The sequence below is a fragment of the Castor canadensis genome, chromosome 9 (genome assembly GCF_047511655.1).
Source record: "Castor canadensis chromosome 9, mCasCan1.hap1v2, whole genome shotgun sequence".
Classification (NCBI taxonomy): Eukaryota; Metazoa; Chordata; class Mammalia; order Rodentia; family Castoridae; genus Castor; species Castor canadensis.
This window is the reverse complement of record NC_133394.1, coordinates 44883525-44899271: the sequence shown is the minus strand read 5'-3', so window position 1 is coordinate 44899271 and position 15747 is coordinate 44883525. Positions and strand designations below refer to the sequence as shown.

The 15747-nt window shown below is 35.7% G+C and overlaps 1 protein-coding gene across 1 annotated transcript in view; it reads right to left on the bottom strand.

Moving 5' to 3' along the window:
• Positions 1-5884: 5884 nt before the first annotated feature.
• The window catches only part of Fam241a (family with sequence similarity 241 member A), a 31083-nt gene continuing 21220 nt past the window's right edge, over positions 5885-15747 (bottom strand). The window contains exon 2 of the mRNA XM_020184407.2: positions 5885-8476. Coding sequence (XP_020039996.1) covers positions 8231-8476 — 246 coding nt within the window. The 3' untranslated portion in view covers positions 5885-8230. The remainder of the gene's footprint in view (positions 8477-15747) is intronic.

Below are 15747 nucleotides of genomic sequence, written 5' to 3'. Positions count from 1 at the left end.
GGTTTATCAGGACATAACCACATTGTTTGTTGAGAAGTATCTGTATATGGGATATGGGATATTCATGTAAGTTTTCACTTAAAGCATACCAAACTAATTATTATGGACTTATACAAGACCAATTTAATTAAGTTCATCTTCAAACCAGGTCGTGTGTTTTTCCCTTTGTAAATGTTTCTACTTAGTCTTTATTTATATGCTGCATTTACACACATTCTCTTCTGCCTTTTAAAATACAAATTACATTAGATAACAAAATCATGGCTATTTTTAATGTCGCATACCTAAACCAGGAAAACATACTAATAAGTGATTATGACAGACCAGAGAACTTTCAGTAGATGGCATATATTCTCAAATACGGATAATTTTTACATATCCCTCTACTCTCAGGAAATTAACAAATATGTTGTACATTTCTTTCATTATGTTTCATTTCTTTCATTAAAAAATCTCACATTAAGGATGAAAGTACACTACATATATACATATCAAGATCATAATGAAACCCTCCAAACACTGGTTGAAAAAGGGGGAAGATGGGAGGAGAATGGAAATATAATGGAGGGGTGAACTTGTTGAAGGTACAATGTATGCATGTATGGAATTATCTCAATGAAATCCTCTCATTAATGTATAATAATTAAAAAATAAAATTAAAAATGAAAATATCTCACATTAAAAATGCATAATCAATTACCTCTCATAACTCAGGGGGAAACCAATGACAGGAAAGGTCCATAGTCTTATGAAAAAAATCACAGTGCACTGATATCCTTGGGAAATTGGCAAGGAAATTTCCTATTAATAAGGTTGGTGAAAGGGTAAATGATAAGACTTTAATTGCTGAAAAGTCACTAGACTTTTGTAAGCATATGAATGACTTTATTCTGGAGTTTTTTTTTTTTTTTGGTGATAGTTTCTTTTTTTTTTTTTCATTTTTCTTTTATTATTCATATGTGCATACAAGGCTTGGTTCATTTCTCCCCCCTGCCCCCACCCCCTCCCTTACCACCCACTCCGCCCCCTCCCTCTCCCCCCCCAATACCCAGCAGAAACTATTTTGCCTTTATTTCTAATTTTGTTGTAGAGAGAGTATAAGCGGAGTTTAGCAGATTTCTTCAGAGCTCATTCAATAATTTTAACTCACACAACAGTCAGTACAACAGAAAGAAGAAATACTGTGTGGAGGCACAGGTTTACTTTGATTTTCATACTTCTCTATTGCCTTAAAGGCCATATAGACACATCAGGCCTTGATTTTCTGCCCCAGCAATGGGGATGAGGAAAGCAGATAACCTTTATTCAACCTCTGGAGTGTTGTTGCTTTGGCAATTTCCAGACTTGATGTGATAGCAATTATCTGATTAGTAAAAATTATGTTACAGGGAATCTGAAGAGACACTCAGAATGCAGAGTTGTAAAGAGAATATTATTTATTAGAAGAACAACAAAGTACTTACATCTTGCTATTTAACAGATAAGGTCTGGGCTACTGGGAGTAGTAAATTTATTTGGAGCCTAAAATACCAAGCTTAGATACTTGAGAATTTCTGGTTACAGCCTCAGAGTTGAGTTTTTCTTATCTTTTCTTTAAAAAAAATTTGGTAAAGATCTACTGAAAATTACTGGGAAAATATAAAATTTTAATAGCATCACTGACCATAGGTATTGTAAGATATTCTTTCTGCAGAAATAGTGAATAAACCAAGCATGGCACTGATAGTATATTTTCTTCTAAAAATGCAAGTGTATAGCAGTTAATACTGTATTCTTTCATCATATATGAATAAACTTTATAAATTATAATGTATACATCAAACCACTTCCTTTATGAAAAATAGCTATATTTTGGAGTCAAAGAATTCTAACGCACAGCCAACTCTAGACCTTTTTATCCCTCAGTGCTGGAACTCCAACCCAGGGTCTTGAGCATGTTATGTGAGCACTCTACCACTGAGCTACATCCTCCACTCCTAGATTCTTTTTTGTTAATGGACTATGGGGAGATCACGAACAAATAAAGATGTTTTATTCAGTTGATAAATATTTTGACCATCTATTACATGCCAACCACTGTGTTAGGGACTGGCATAGACTGCATGGACATAACAAACATGTACTCTGCTCTAGTGAAGTCTGTGGTGTAATGGAAGAAGGTGACAAATAAGTGATTCCAATGTAGCATGAGAAGGGCTGATAGGAGAAATACAGGCTTCCACAATAAGGAACCAAGCACATAATGAGGTACCAAAACCAGATTTAAAGGAGTCATAAGTTTTCTTAGAGGACCTGATGTCTAAGTTGAGGACTAAGGCTGTGTAGCTATCGTTCAGTCTGGTTGGGAGGAGTAAAGAAGGAAGGCAGAGGATGTGTGAAGTTCTGGAAGAAAGTATGTCTGTTTTTTTTTTTATTATTATTATTTTCCTTTTTTCATTTTTCTTTTATTATTCATATGTGCATACAAGGCTTGGTTCATTTCTCCCCCCTGCCCCCACCCCCTCCCTTACCACCCACTCCGCCCCCTCCCTCTCCCCCCCTCAATACCCAGCAGAAACTATTTTGCCCTTATTTCTAATTTTGTTGTAGAGAGAGTATAAGCAATAATAGGAAGGAACAAGGGGTTTTGCTGGTTGAGATAAGGATAGCTATACAGGGCATTGACTCACATTGATTTCCTGTGCGTGGGTGTTACCTTCTAGGTTAATTCTTTTTGATCTAACCTTTTCTCTAGTACCTGTTCCCCTTTTCCTATTGGCCTTAGTTGCTTTAAGGTATCTGCTTTAGTTTCTCTGTGTTAAGGGCAACAAATGCTAGCTAGTTTTTTGGGTGTCTTACCTATTCTCACCCCTTCCTTGTGTGCTCTCGCTTTTATCATGTGCTCATAGTCCAATCCCCTTGTTGTGTTTGCCCTTGATCTAATGTCCACATATGAGGGAGAACATACGATTTTTGGTTTTTTGAGCCAGGCTAACCTCACTCAGAATGATGTTCTCCAATTCCATCCATTTACCAGAGAATGATAACATTTCGTTCTTCTTCATGGCTGCATAAAATTCCATTGTGTATAGATACCACATTTTCTTAATCCATTCGTCAGTGCTGGGGCATCTTGGCTGTTTCCATAACTTGGCTATTGTGAATAGTGCCGCAATAAACATGGATGTGCAGGTGCCTCTGGAGTAACAGTCTTTTGGGTATATCCCCAAGAGTGGTATTGCTGGATCAAATGGTAGATCGATGTCCAGCTTTTTAAGTAGCCTCCAAATTTTTTTCCAGAGTGGTTGTACTAGTCTACATTCCCACCAACAGTGTAAGAGGGTTCCTTTTTCCCCGCATCCTCGCCAACACCTGTTGTTGGTGGTGTTGCTGATGATGGCTATTCTAACAGGGGTGAGGTGGAATCTTAGTGTGGTTTTCATTTGCATTTCCTTTATTGCTAGAGATGGTGAGCATTTTTTCATGTGTTTTCTGGCCATTTGAATTTCTTCTTTTGAGAAAGTTCTGTTTAGTTCACTTGCCCATTTCTTTATTGGTTCATTAGTTTTGGGAGAATATAGTTTTTTAAGTTCCCTGTATATTCTGGTTATTAGTCCTTTGTCTGATGTATAGTTGGCAAATATTTTCTCCCACTCTGTGGGTGTTCTCTTCAGTTTAGAGACCATTTCTTTGGTGAACAGAAGCTTTTTAGTTTTATGAGGTCCCATTTATCTATGCTATCTCTTAGTTGCTGTGCTGCTGGGGTTTCATTGAGAAAGTTCTTACCTATACCTACTAACTCCAGAGTATTTCCTACTCTTTCTTGTATCAACTTTAGAGTTTGTGGTCTGATATTAAGATCCTTGATCCATTTTGAGTTAATCTTGGTATAGGGTGATATACATGGATCTAGTTTCAGTTTTTTGCAGACTGCTAACCAGTTTTCCCAGCAGTTTTTGTTGAAGAGGCTGCTATTTCTCCATCGTATATTTTTAGCTCCTTTGTCAAAGATAAGTTGCTTATAGTTGTGAGGCTTCATATCAGTATGTCTGTTTTTAAAAGTACTGAAAAAAAATTCAGTATAGCTGAATCTTGAAGAGGAAGGGTAGTAGAATGGAAAAACAGGAATGAATGTTCATGAAGAGCCTTCCAAAATTATAAGGAGTAAAGACTTTATCATGATAGCAAAAAGAAGCCATTAAAAAGAATTAGGTTGAGAACAGTCAATATTTTAGAAATACTACTGTAACTAGATAGTCGGAAATGAATGTAGGGAGACCAAATCAGGATTCTGGGATAGCATTTCAGGTGTGACAATGGTGGTATGGACTAGTTAGTGATGTTGGGAATGAAGAGTAAAAGACTAAAGAAAATTTTAGAAATAGAAAGGACTTGGAGATTGGTTATATGTGGGTAGTACAGGACCTAACTAGAGCTCCTAAAGAATTAGAGTCACCTCTAATTCTTTTGTGAGCAGTTGGGGTAAAGACTGTCATTTGCTGAGAAGAGAAACAGAAAGAAAAGATTTAAGAGAAAGAACCTGAGATCTTTTTAAGGACATGCTGAATTTGAGGAACTATAGGATAACCCAGTATTGGACAAGCAATTAAATGGATGGATTTTGTATTCTGTCCAGTGTTTGGACCTAGTGACGGGGGAGTTGTTAGTATGAAAATAGTAACTGAAACTATGAGAATAGTGACATGGTCTTAGATGCTGTATGGAGTGATTAGAGAGCAGGCTGTTGGCTTGACCTTCAAGAAACATCAAAAATTAAGTGTTGGGCAGAGAAACTGGAGTTATAAAAGACCTCAAATCTACCATTGAAGCCTTAATTTATTTATTAGTTTATATTCTGCTTGGCTAACTCCATTATTAGTGGTACTAAGAGGTATGAAAATATTGTTTGATTTTTTTTCTTCTTCCTTTGCCTTGCAAAGCCATAAACTGGTAAGGAAAACATTTAAATAACCTGAAATCAATAAACATTTGTAAAACAGCTTAAAATACAATCTACAAACCAAACAGCCCTATATTGCTCAACTCCTAGCTTCACTTGTTTTTAGCTCTATATTATTATACTGGTCTTTTACTTATGCTGTAATTTATGCTCCAACAGTTCTGTAACAGTTTCTCTTTTTCTAATTGTCTGGATAGTCTTTATGAATTTGCATCTCAGTTACAGCCCAGAGAGATTTTCTCTCATCAAAACATTTTGACATGTTTCAGAAAACAACCATGGTCCACAATCCTGCAAAAGATACAGATACAGTTTTGGATGGGTAGATTGACTTTATGTGCTCTCTTTCTTTCTTTTTTTATTGGCACAGGGGGTTGAATTCAGAGCCTTCCCACGCCACTTAAGCACTCATTACTATTAGAGCAACCCCCCGCCCCGCCCCTGCCCTTTTACTTTTACATTTTCAGATAGGGTCTCACACAAACTATGCTAGCCTTGAAACTCCAACTTCCCAGTAGCTGGGATTGCAGGTGTGAACCATCATGTCTGGCTACATGCTTTCTTTTGTTTCACAAAAAGTATCATTTTTTTTCCTTTCACATTCTGTAGTAGAAATGGGAATGTAGCCTCCAGGTTGGATCACTGGTATACTGATGTAGTTCTCACCACTGGTTCTCCAGGAAGAAAAAGAGTCCTGATTTGTAGTGTTTGCCAATGTTTATGGTGTAAATACTCCCATAGCCAACTTAAGCTACTAACTTGATATGGCTGAAGGCATTCAAAATAGGAACCACAGGCTTTTGTAAGGCAGTACAAGCTGGCTCAGTGCTGGGGATGATGTGAAATATAATGAGGTATGGGCAAGTGTCTTGTAGATGACAGCTTAAGATACAAGAAGACTAAATTCAACAACATACCGAATTTTTACTTTAAGGAAAATTGATATCAGGTATAGTCAGTTTATTTATAGATGTTGACCTTTTTTCCTTTGAATTAAGGGCTGACAGTTTGAGCTTTGAATACATCAGTAATCTAATAACCTTAACATTGTAACTTCTATTTCTTTATTCATAAGCAATATGTTTCTATAATTGACGTATATTTAAGATCGAAATGACTGAGAATTGTTTTTAATCTAATTTCTTATACCACAAGGCAAAGAAATTACCATTTTTCTTTCAGGATATTTGTACAAACAATCTGCATTCTAATATATTTCATAAAGGAAGATATTTTGTCTTCATCAAATCAGGAAAGTCTGGCTTTTTCCCCTTATCCAACCAAAAGATTTTATGGGACACTACTACTGCACAAACTAATAATTTATGTAAAAAGAGAGCAGCGAAATTTTCCTTATTTCTTTATATAACTTAACACATACCTTATTAACATCAGTGTGCAGATGGACAGTATTGACAGCAAACTAAATAATAACCACTGAAACTTATTTTTAAAATATTTTAAACAATAAGCACTGGTAGAACCAGAGATGCTATTATGTACACTTTATCTTTCTTTTTTTTGCACTCCAAAGGGAACTTAAAATTCCTGATCGTATTAGAAAAGAATACATTTATTAATATTTTATGTGGACATACAAAATTTCTATTGAAAACTTTGCGATTCTACTGTATACAAATGAAAACAATTTCCACCTACACTGAGCTCATAAAAGTTACTATAAAATATTGCAAACCCAATAAAAACACATTGATATACTACAAAGTTTTTGTTTTTAAAAGTTAAAATTTTAAAGGACTGTATTTGTACAAATGCACAATACTTTTTTAGTGCCCTTGATTGGTACTTCTGTTTAGGATTATCTGATTTTAGAAATTTAAATTAAATGTTTTTTGTTATTTTCTGCTTCAGGATGGAAGATACTGAAAACTCATAGAATGCACTTTTAAAACTGAACTGGATAAAAACTTGACAAAGCAAAATGGTAAATATTCTACATGCTTTGGTTACTGCCCTACCAAAGAAAAATGTCCCACTACCCTATTTTCCTTTATTTAACTTGAATTCCTAGATAATTAACTCTTTTGCTCAAATAATCTATTAGACAAAATTGTAAGGATTTTAAGTTCTCTAACAAAATGTCACTAAAGCCAGTTTCTAAAAAGAACTGCTTAGTTCAATATAAAACCCACGTTAAGACACATTGTGCCATGTTAAGACACATTAATAGCATAGCTAGCCAATTATTGACTTGGATTTTGCTTTAGAAAAATATCACAATTGGTTGTTAAGTTCCAAATTTAAGCATCTGATTTTATACTGTAGTACTTTCCAATAGCTGTCAAAAAATGATCTGATTTTTAAATAATTATAATAAAATATAAATCAATTTTTTGGAAAAATCCATCCCAAGATAGGAAATACACTGTTTTAAATCTCAGAATAATTGTTATAAAAGAACTATAAAAATTATAAATTTTTGAAAAAAATACACTGAAAATGCCTCTCTAGGAAAAATATGTAACTGGTTACATACAAGAAGACAGGCATTAATTACCATAGGGTGTAGCCAACTGTGGACTTGGCTTAAAAGACTTAAAAAAGTCACAAAAAGTAATTAGCACCAAGATTACCTAAAACTTCAAATAATGTACTGAAGAAATTCCAGGTCCGAGTATTACATTATAAAAATGTTATATTTAACCTGAGAACTTTCTCCAGCAATAATAAATATATTCCTTTCAATCTTTAGAAAATGTGCTGGCTTTGTTCATTTTCACCACAATGTTAAGGTAGTGTGAGGTAATTATCCATTTACCTTGGTTTGGGTTGAGCAGGGACAACAGAAAGATAAGTATATTCCAAATAAAATGGGATGATTTGATGGGGTAGTGGTAGAACAGATTTCCAATAAAAACTTGTTTTTTAGCTTGTATCCTCCTTTTTCTTGTAAAATTGTTAATGAAACTCTTTATAAGAACTATATGGCTTGATTTGAACTCCATACTCTATTTTTTCCCCTGCTTACTGTTTGGTGATGCTATTTAAGATTTGGCAAGTGGACAGAGGTGTCTAAAAATGAGTATAAATCACAATAGTGAAACAAGAATTTTGAATAAGCTAATGTATATTCAAAAATATATATTCAGCCTGTTATAACAAAGAGTTTAGTTTAGTTTTAAACAACATCCATTTACAAATTTAATTACAAAGCTGCCAGCACACAATCTGGAACAAGTCAAACCTTTTGGCTTTCAAAAAGCCAAAATGTGTAACTCTATCAATTACATACATGGCTACTAAATGTCCAACGACTCATTTGGCCATGTTTTACTGTTGCACATAAATAATGACAAGGCAAAGAACAGCAACTAGTCCAAGGGCTTGTAGACCAAGGAACCACAGCATAAGCCAGAAGAAAATGACTATTACTGGTTCCACAATTCGTTCTCCAAAATACATCCTGGTGAAGCCCATGTCGAGGAGGCTTTTGTTCAGTTCACCAAAAAGAGTTCCCATCTTTTTGTAGTCATCTCCAACAGGCTCGCCAGTATGGTTCTGTGATTCTTCAATATCCTTAAAAAAGACAAACCAAAGGATGAACATAAAATGAGAAATCTGTAAAGGGTCTTTAAGAACAACAACTATCTCATAGTTCTTTATTCATGTGATAATCATTTAAAAAATACTTGCTCGCTTAATATAGCAGAATGTTCCTTTTGATTGGCATAAGAATACTGTGCATAAACCCACCTTTCAAGAATGTAGAAAGCACTAACTTATTGATTTCCGTCAATCGATATTGAATATCTGATTCACTTCCATTCATTTTCTTGTTTCTTGGACTTGCACAAAGATGGCTGCTTAAATGAAGAATCATGTTTCTATTTCTCTTTTTGTTTCAGAATGACTTTGTCTGCACTCTCCTGTTTCACGAGGCAGGGCTCCTAACTGCTCTGCTCTGGTGAGCTTCTTTTTAGTCCAGAAGCATGACTGGCTGTTATTACTGAGCAATCTTCAGCCTCAGCTAAGAAGACTTCAATGTAGGCCCTTGCATAACTTCCTGTTCAAATGCTACAAAGCTCCTAAAGGCTTCTTACCAATCTCCTCAGTAGAAACAAAGTTTGCCTGAAAAATGTCCATGTGTACTCAACTATACATACCAAAACCATTATTTCTATTATCTCCCAATCTTATTACATTGAAAGTCATCATGATAATTATTAAGCTACAGTTTTCACTTCAGATCCTTTGCTATGGTTCCATACTGTTTGCTCCCTAAAAGGTTCATATGTTGGGAGCCTGGTGTTCAGTATGATGTTGGGAGGTGAAACCTTAAAAAGGTGAGTCCTATTGGGATTATTACATCAATTGTAGGTGTGCTCTCAAAATTTATTAAGGTATTTCTTGTGGAACCCCAAGAAAATTCTTCTAGGACTGTAATAAAAGCCTGAACTTGGCCCCACCTCTAGCTTTCTCTAGATTCCTGCTTCACCATGTAATCAGTTCTTCCAACACATGCTTCTCTGACTGCAATCTACCTTGAGCTAATGCAGCCAATAGGGAGCCCTCACCAGAGCCTGCACCATGCCATCTGGACTTTCAGCGTCCAAAACTGTTAGCTAGGTCAGTCTCATTTCTTTGTAGTGTTATCCTGCTGCATGTATTTTGCTATAGTAATGAAAATGACTAATACAACCACTCTTTGGAGTTCTGCAGATTTCTGGCTCCCTGAGAAGTTGTGCAAATAGAAGGACTGACTGAGACACTGCACAGATAGAGAAGGAAGAAGGAATTTACTATCCTTTGCTTTGGAATGGTTTCTTGATCGTGTTAATTTCATTCTAGCAGTTCTTCACTCTAGTGGCAGCAATTCCTTTCAGTAACAGCAACTGATTGTAATTTGGGAGCTTCCCACATTTGTAGAACCTGTCTCAAGGTGTCTGCTTCAGACACCAGCTCCAAGTTGTGGGTACCTCTTTCTCAGGTATCTGGTTCCTCAGTAGATAGGGTTCCTTCTCTGAACTCAGAGACACCTGTTCCAGTTAAGCAGTAACCTGTTCTTAGAAGTCTGAGCTTCAGCTCTGTGGGGCCTTTTCTCAATCTTCTCAGTTTTAGTAATTTCATCTCTTTGCTTCCTCAGTCCTAGGAAGGATGGCTGCTTCTGGCTGTTGCTATCTCTGAAATATTTTAAGGTGTTGGTTTTTAAAATGATAGCACACATCAGAATCCCATGGAGACTATGTTAAAGCACAGATTGCAGGGCCCCTATCATGGTTTCTGATTCAGTAAGTCAGGGGTGAGACTTGGAATCAAGAATCCGTATTGCTAGCAAGTTTCAGGGCGATGCTCATGATGCTGGTCTGGTGACTGTCCTCTGAAAATCAGTGCTGCAGTGTTTTCTTCCTGCCACTTCCAGTCTTTAATGCCTAGTTAACAAGTATTTATATTATCTTTGTTGATAGAGCAGATATAGTTTCTCTCTCCTCACTAGGCCCTGGTGCAGTCATAAAAGATATACTGCCATGTAGGAGACATAATTATTATTTAGGAAATCTAAGTTTTTTAGGAGTCATGGCTCACATAACTATTGGACATTACTTGCTTATAGTATGCACAATAGGTGCAAGATGGACAACTGCATTTTTATAAACCTTTAGATATAGAGTTGCACTTAAAAACAGGTAAGTAGTAAGCATCATTAAATATGTTGCTTAGGACAAAGGAAAGTAAGTCTAAGTATCTTAAAAAGGGAGTGTCATAAAAATCACCTGCCATAAAAGTAAGAAATTTGAAGATCTTTTAAGGCATTTGTCAAGCACCTGATTCAAACTTACATTCCTGTAGTAGAAACCAAAGCTTGATCATTTCAATCTTCTATCAATAAATAAGTAAGCATATTTTCTCATTTTAAAAATGAGGGCTATACAAAGTTTTATTTTCTATCCCAGACTACAGTTTAAAATACATCTTCGAACAAAGAGTTCGAACTTTTGTTTGAAATAGTCCAGCAGAGTAGCTTTCAGTACGACTTTAAGAAGAGAGCTCTTCCCATATCTTAGTAGTTTTTATAGAACAGAGTACCATGATGGATTGGTGAGCTAGTGAAAAACAGAGACCCGCTGGGGCAACACTGTTAGCTTACATTATATGTTTAAGCAGAGTTATTTTTCAGCTATATTTATATATAATTTTTAAAATTAATATTGGGTTTTAATTTCTATCAGAAAAAGAGTGGGAAAAACAGTATACTGCAAAGTTATCTAGGGAGCTCCAATCTAGGTAGTACTGGGGTTTGAACTCAGGGCTTCTATGTACTCTACTCCTTGAGTCACACCTCCAGCTCTTTTTGTTTTAGTTATTTTTCAGATAGAGTCTACTGTTTTTGCCTAGGCCAACCTAGACCTCAATCCTCTACCTCCTTCTCCCATATAGCTGGGTTCACAGATGTGTCCCACCATGCTTGGCTTGTTGGTTGAGATGGGATCTTGCTAACTTTTTGCCTAGCCTGGCCTTGAACTACAATCCTCCTGATCTCCTGCTGAGTAGCTGGGATTACAAGACATGAGCCACTATACTCAGTTCTAATTTTCTCTTAAATTATAATTTATGTGTCAATCTTTCCTTTTTTTAAAAAAATCTTTATTTCTAAATATATTTTCCTTCACCAATAAGCTGTGATTGAGTTGACTTTATGGTTCTTAGTTTCCCATACTTTTATTGTGTTTCAGGCCTTTTTTTCCCTTTAGGGTAGAATTTGAAGAGTCTGGTTTAGTTTGTAATTCTTCTGGTGCCTCATCTCTCTCTATTTCTCTAATGTTTGACATTGCTGATGTTGGTTAGGGTTTTTTTTTTTTTTTAATTCTTCACAGTTTGTTGTAATCTATTCACTCATACTTTGGTTATTTTTATGGTTTTAATATAAAGTACCCTAATCTGATGTGATAGGTATTCTTTGAAAATTAACTTTAAATTCTTAAATAAATTAAATGTACAAATGTTTGTGGGTTTTTCAGAGAAGAAGTAAGTGTTGCAACATTAAACCAAACTAAGGAATTCATTAACTCCTAGAGGCCAGGTGAGGAGCCAGCAACCAACACATCATCTTAAATCCTACAGTTGACAGGATTGAGACTGGAGTAAAAGATCCAGTAGACATGTGTGGTAAAGCTGTGCTGTTGCAGCCTGCCTCCTCTTCTCTTAATTGAAAAAAAAACTTCAAGTATACATAAAATTAGGAAAAAAGTACAATGTACAACTACTTAACCACATTTAATAATTACTAAAATTTTGCCACTTTGCTGTAGTACTTCTTAATCTGGGTAACCTAATGTAGAGGAAAAAAATCAGTCACTAGAAAAGTATCTAAAAGTAATGTCTCTTTACAAATCAAATTGTATAGAAGCAGCAATGAGTTGAGTAGAGTCCAAAGATGACACTGGAAAACATGGAAAAGAAGTGGGCAGTATTCTTGATTTACAGATAATCAGTGCCACTACCGTATTTTCAGTAACTAATCTATCCCTCCTTGTTTGTACAGTGGTAAAAACAATGTGTGCTGGTTTAATAGGCTGTGTAGGGTTGAGAAGCCCTGATTTGTAGTACTTGCCAGTTCTACAGTGTCTTCCAGTTTCTGTTAGTACACCCATTGTTGGGAACTTCAAGTTACTTTAAAAACTGGGTCCTAAGGAAGGCCAGCAGCCAGCACCAGCACTGCACTGTAAAAACAGCACCTGAGATAAAAAAAACTGCATCAACTGGTATATTTTTGTGTTTTTTTTTTAAGTTTGCAAAAGTGAAAAATTGGGTTAGTTAGTATGAAGTTAGTATAATAACTTCATTATAATAAATTAAACCAGGAAAATTATATTGAGAAATTATGACTAGAGTAGTAGAGGTGGCTAGATAGAATTAAATGTGTATAGTGACAAATGTATTACAAGTAACATTTTGCTTTTTCTGGTGTGCCTCACGCAGATACCAAAAGAGCATGCAATTCAGGAACTTCTAGAAGTCCCTATTTACATGACTATTTAGACTGCTTAGCTGATAGGTCAGAAACACACTTCTTCAATGCTCCCCCACTCAATGAGTGACATCACCATCCACGTCAGATCTGGAGGCCAGAAGCCTGAGGCATTATTGACTCCTCCCTCCTCACACAGCCCACATTCTGATCACCACCTCTTTATTTTACACTCTAAATTTCCTTAAGGTATATGGACTACTCCACTGCTAACCCCTAAACCAATCTCCTGCCATTTCTTGTCTTGACTGCTCGGTTTCCTAACAATGCTCTAATGCACATTTATAGCCACCCATAATCTGTGTGTATCACCCTAAAGCTACAGCGATCCTTTCAAACTGCAAATCCAACCATGACACCCTTACCTTACTTCTAAGATCAAGGCTAAAATCTTTAACATGATCTATGAGGCCCTCCTTAGTCTGGCGTCTGTCTGGTCTCTGGGTTCATTATATGATCAAACTCCCTCTGTCTTTCTGTTTCAGTCACACAGGTCCTTCTTTCAGCTTCTTGAATAGGCCATGCTCTTGCTGTTTTCTCTGCCTAAAGCAGTCTTTCTTCTCTCCTTTGTTCAGTTTAGGCATGTACTTCTTTTAGCCTCAGCTTAGCCTTCACCGCTATCTACTAGCATCAGATAAAGTTCTTTCAATGCATTATAAATCAATGCAAATGTGTGTGTGATTATTTGATTAATGTCTAATTTTACTGTAAGCTCTATAAGGTAAGGGCTACATCTATTTTTTGCTGACTACTTATTTCCTCTATTACCAGTGTAGCATTCTACATTGAGTGGCTTACAACACCACAAATGTGTTATCTTGTAGTTCTGTACTTTAGTAGTCATGTCAGTAGGATTGCATTTCTTCTTGGAGGTTCTAAGCAGGACTCCATACATTTCCAGCTGCTAGAAGATGTCTGCATTCTTTGGCTCATAGACCCCTTCTCTCTGTCTTCACGGCTAGCAATTCTGGAAATCTTTTTTTTTTTTCTTGTAATAAACATTTCCCTCTGACCACAGCAAGGAAAAGTTCTCTGCTTACCCCCTCTCACTATCCCTCTGGTAAGATGTGGTCTTTCCATGTAGCCCAGGTTGGCTTTGAACTTGAGATCTTTCTGCCTTGGATTCCCTGGTGCTGGGAATACAGGCATGTCACCATCCAGGCTGATTCTTGCTTTTAAGGACCCATGTGAGTAAGCTGGCCCGCCTGTATAGGCCAAAGTACTGTGCCTCAGGGTCCTTAAACTTAGTCATATCGCAATGTGTCATGATTATCACATTCACAAGTTCTGAAGGTCTGAATGTGAATGTTTTTGGCGGGGCGGGGGGAGATCATTATTCTGCCTGTCACAGTACCTTATTCTAAAATAATTTACTTACATGTCAAATTATTGTCACTAGTTTTGAACCCATTATAGGTATCAAAGCAAGAGCCATATTTAAACATTTTAACATTAGTATATTGCACTGTGTAGGTTTATTTTGAAGGAACAATTAAAATATTCTATAATAACATATTAGGCAATAAAACCCCCAAATAAAAATACAACTTAAATGTAATATCAATATTCATTTTATTCTCTGATGAGTAGGAGTATAAATTCAAATATTTATAAACTCTAGACCAAATTACAGGATATGATGGCTGCTAGCTAAAATGCATATGCTCGGCTTAATTGCTACACCATTGTATCTTAACAGCAGAGACTAATAGGAACAGATGAGGTTTTGGGTCACTGAATCTTTCTCAGATATTTGTAACATTCAGAGTAATAATAGAACTTGTAGAATTATTAGTGCTACAGTAGAAATGATAATACTGAGTGCCTATTATGCGTCAGGCACAACACTGTATCTTGTTCGAATGTTCCCACAATATGTAAGGGAACACTATTATTTCTTTCCACTTATAGATAAATTGTAGTTTCCAAGGAGTTAAAAGTGTGGGTAATGACTTATGCTTAGTAGCTGAAGGATTTGTGATATAAACCCAGACATTCTTACTCCAGGACCCACACCATTAATCCTATACTTTTCTCCTTCCAGCTATTATTATATTATTAATAACTAATATCTGTCTAATGCCTCTCAGTTTTCAGGGAAATTTTACATATTTCATCTCTGAAACATAGAACAGCTATGGTAGCACATTTCTGTTCTACACTGAATGAGTACATTTAACACAGTAAACTGAACATCAGTATCTTTTTTGCTTTTTATCTTTTCTCACAGTTTAAAAGTATAGCAAACAAGAAAGCTGCTCAAATTTTAATTTTTATCTTGTGAAAAATTTAAACAAGGGAAAGCCATTTGCAGGTTAGTATATTTTCATAGCTTTTAAAGTAGGGACTAGAATTCAGATTCAACTGTCAAAAAAAAAGCGCTCAATTTTGAAGCAAGCATGAAAAGATATGCTTGGCAGAACTACATTAAGGCAAAAAAAAAAAATGTAACCTTCACACATAGAACAGTGTACTAGAGCCAAAATGCAGATTTGGAGCTTTCCCTGTTTTAACATGAATCACTTTGTATTTCTCACAAATTTTACTTTTTGAGTGTGAGGCTCCAACGGAAGAACATTTGTCAAATGGACAGTTTCTGTCATGGTTACACAGAATACTGACTATGCCATGCACACTGAAAAATGTTTCACCAAAACAGTGACATTATTCTTTTTTGTCCACGATTGAAGACATACATAAAAATAAAAGGGTATTCTAATTGATTCAAAATTCTTCAAAATAAATGATGACAACTTAAAGGTAAATCTGTTAATCTTTATTAATAGGATTCTTGAAAAGGATCCTTAATGATAATTAAATT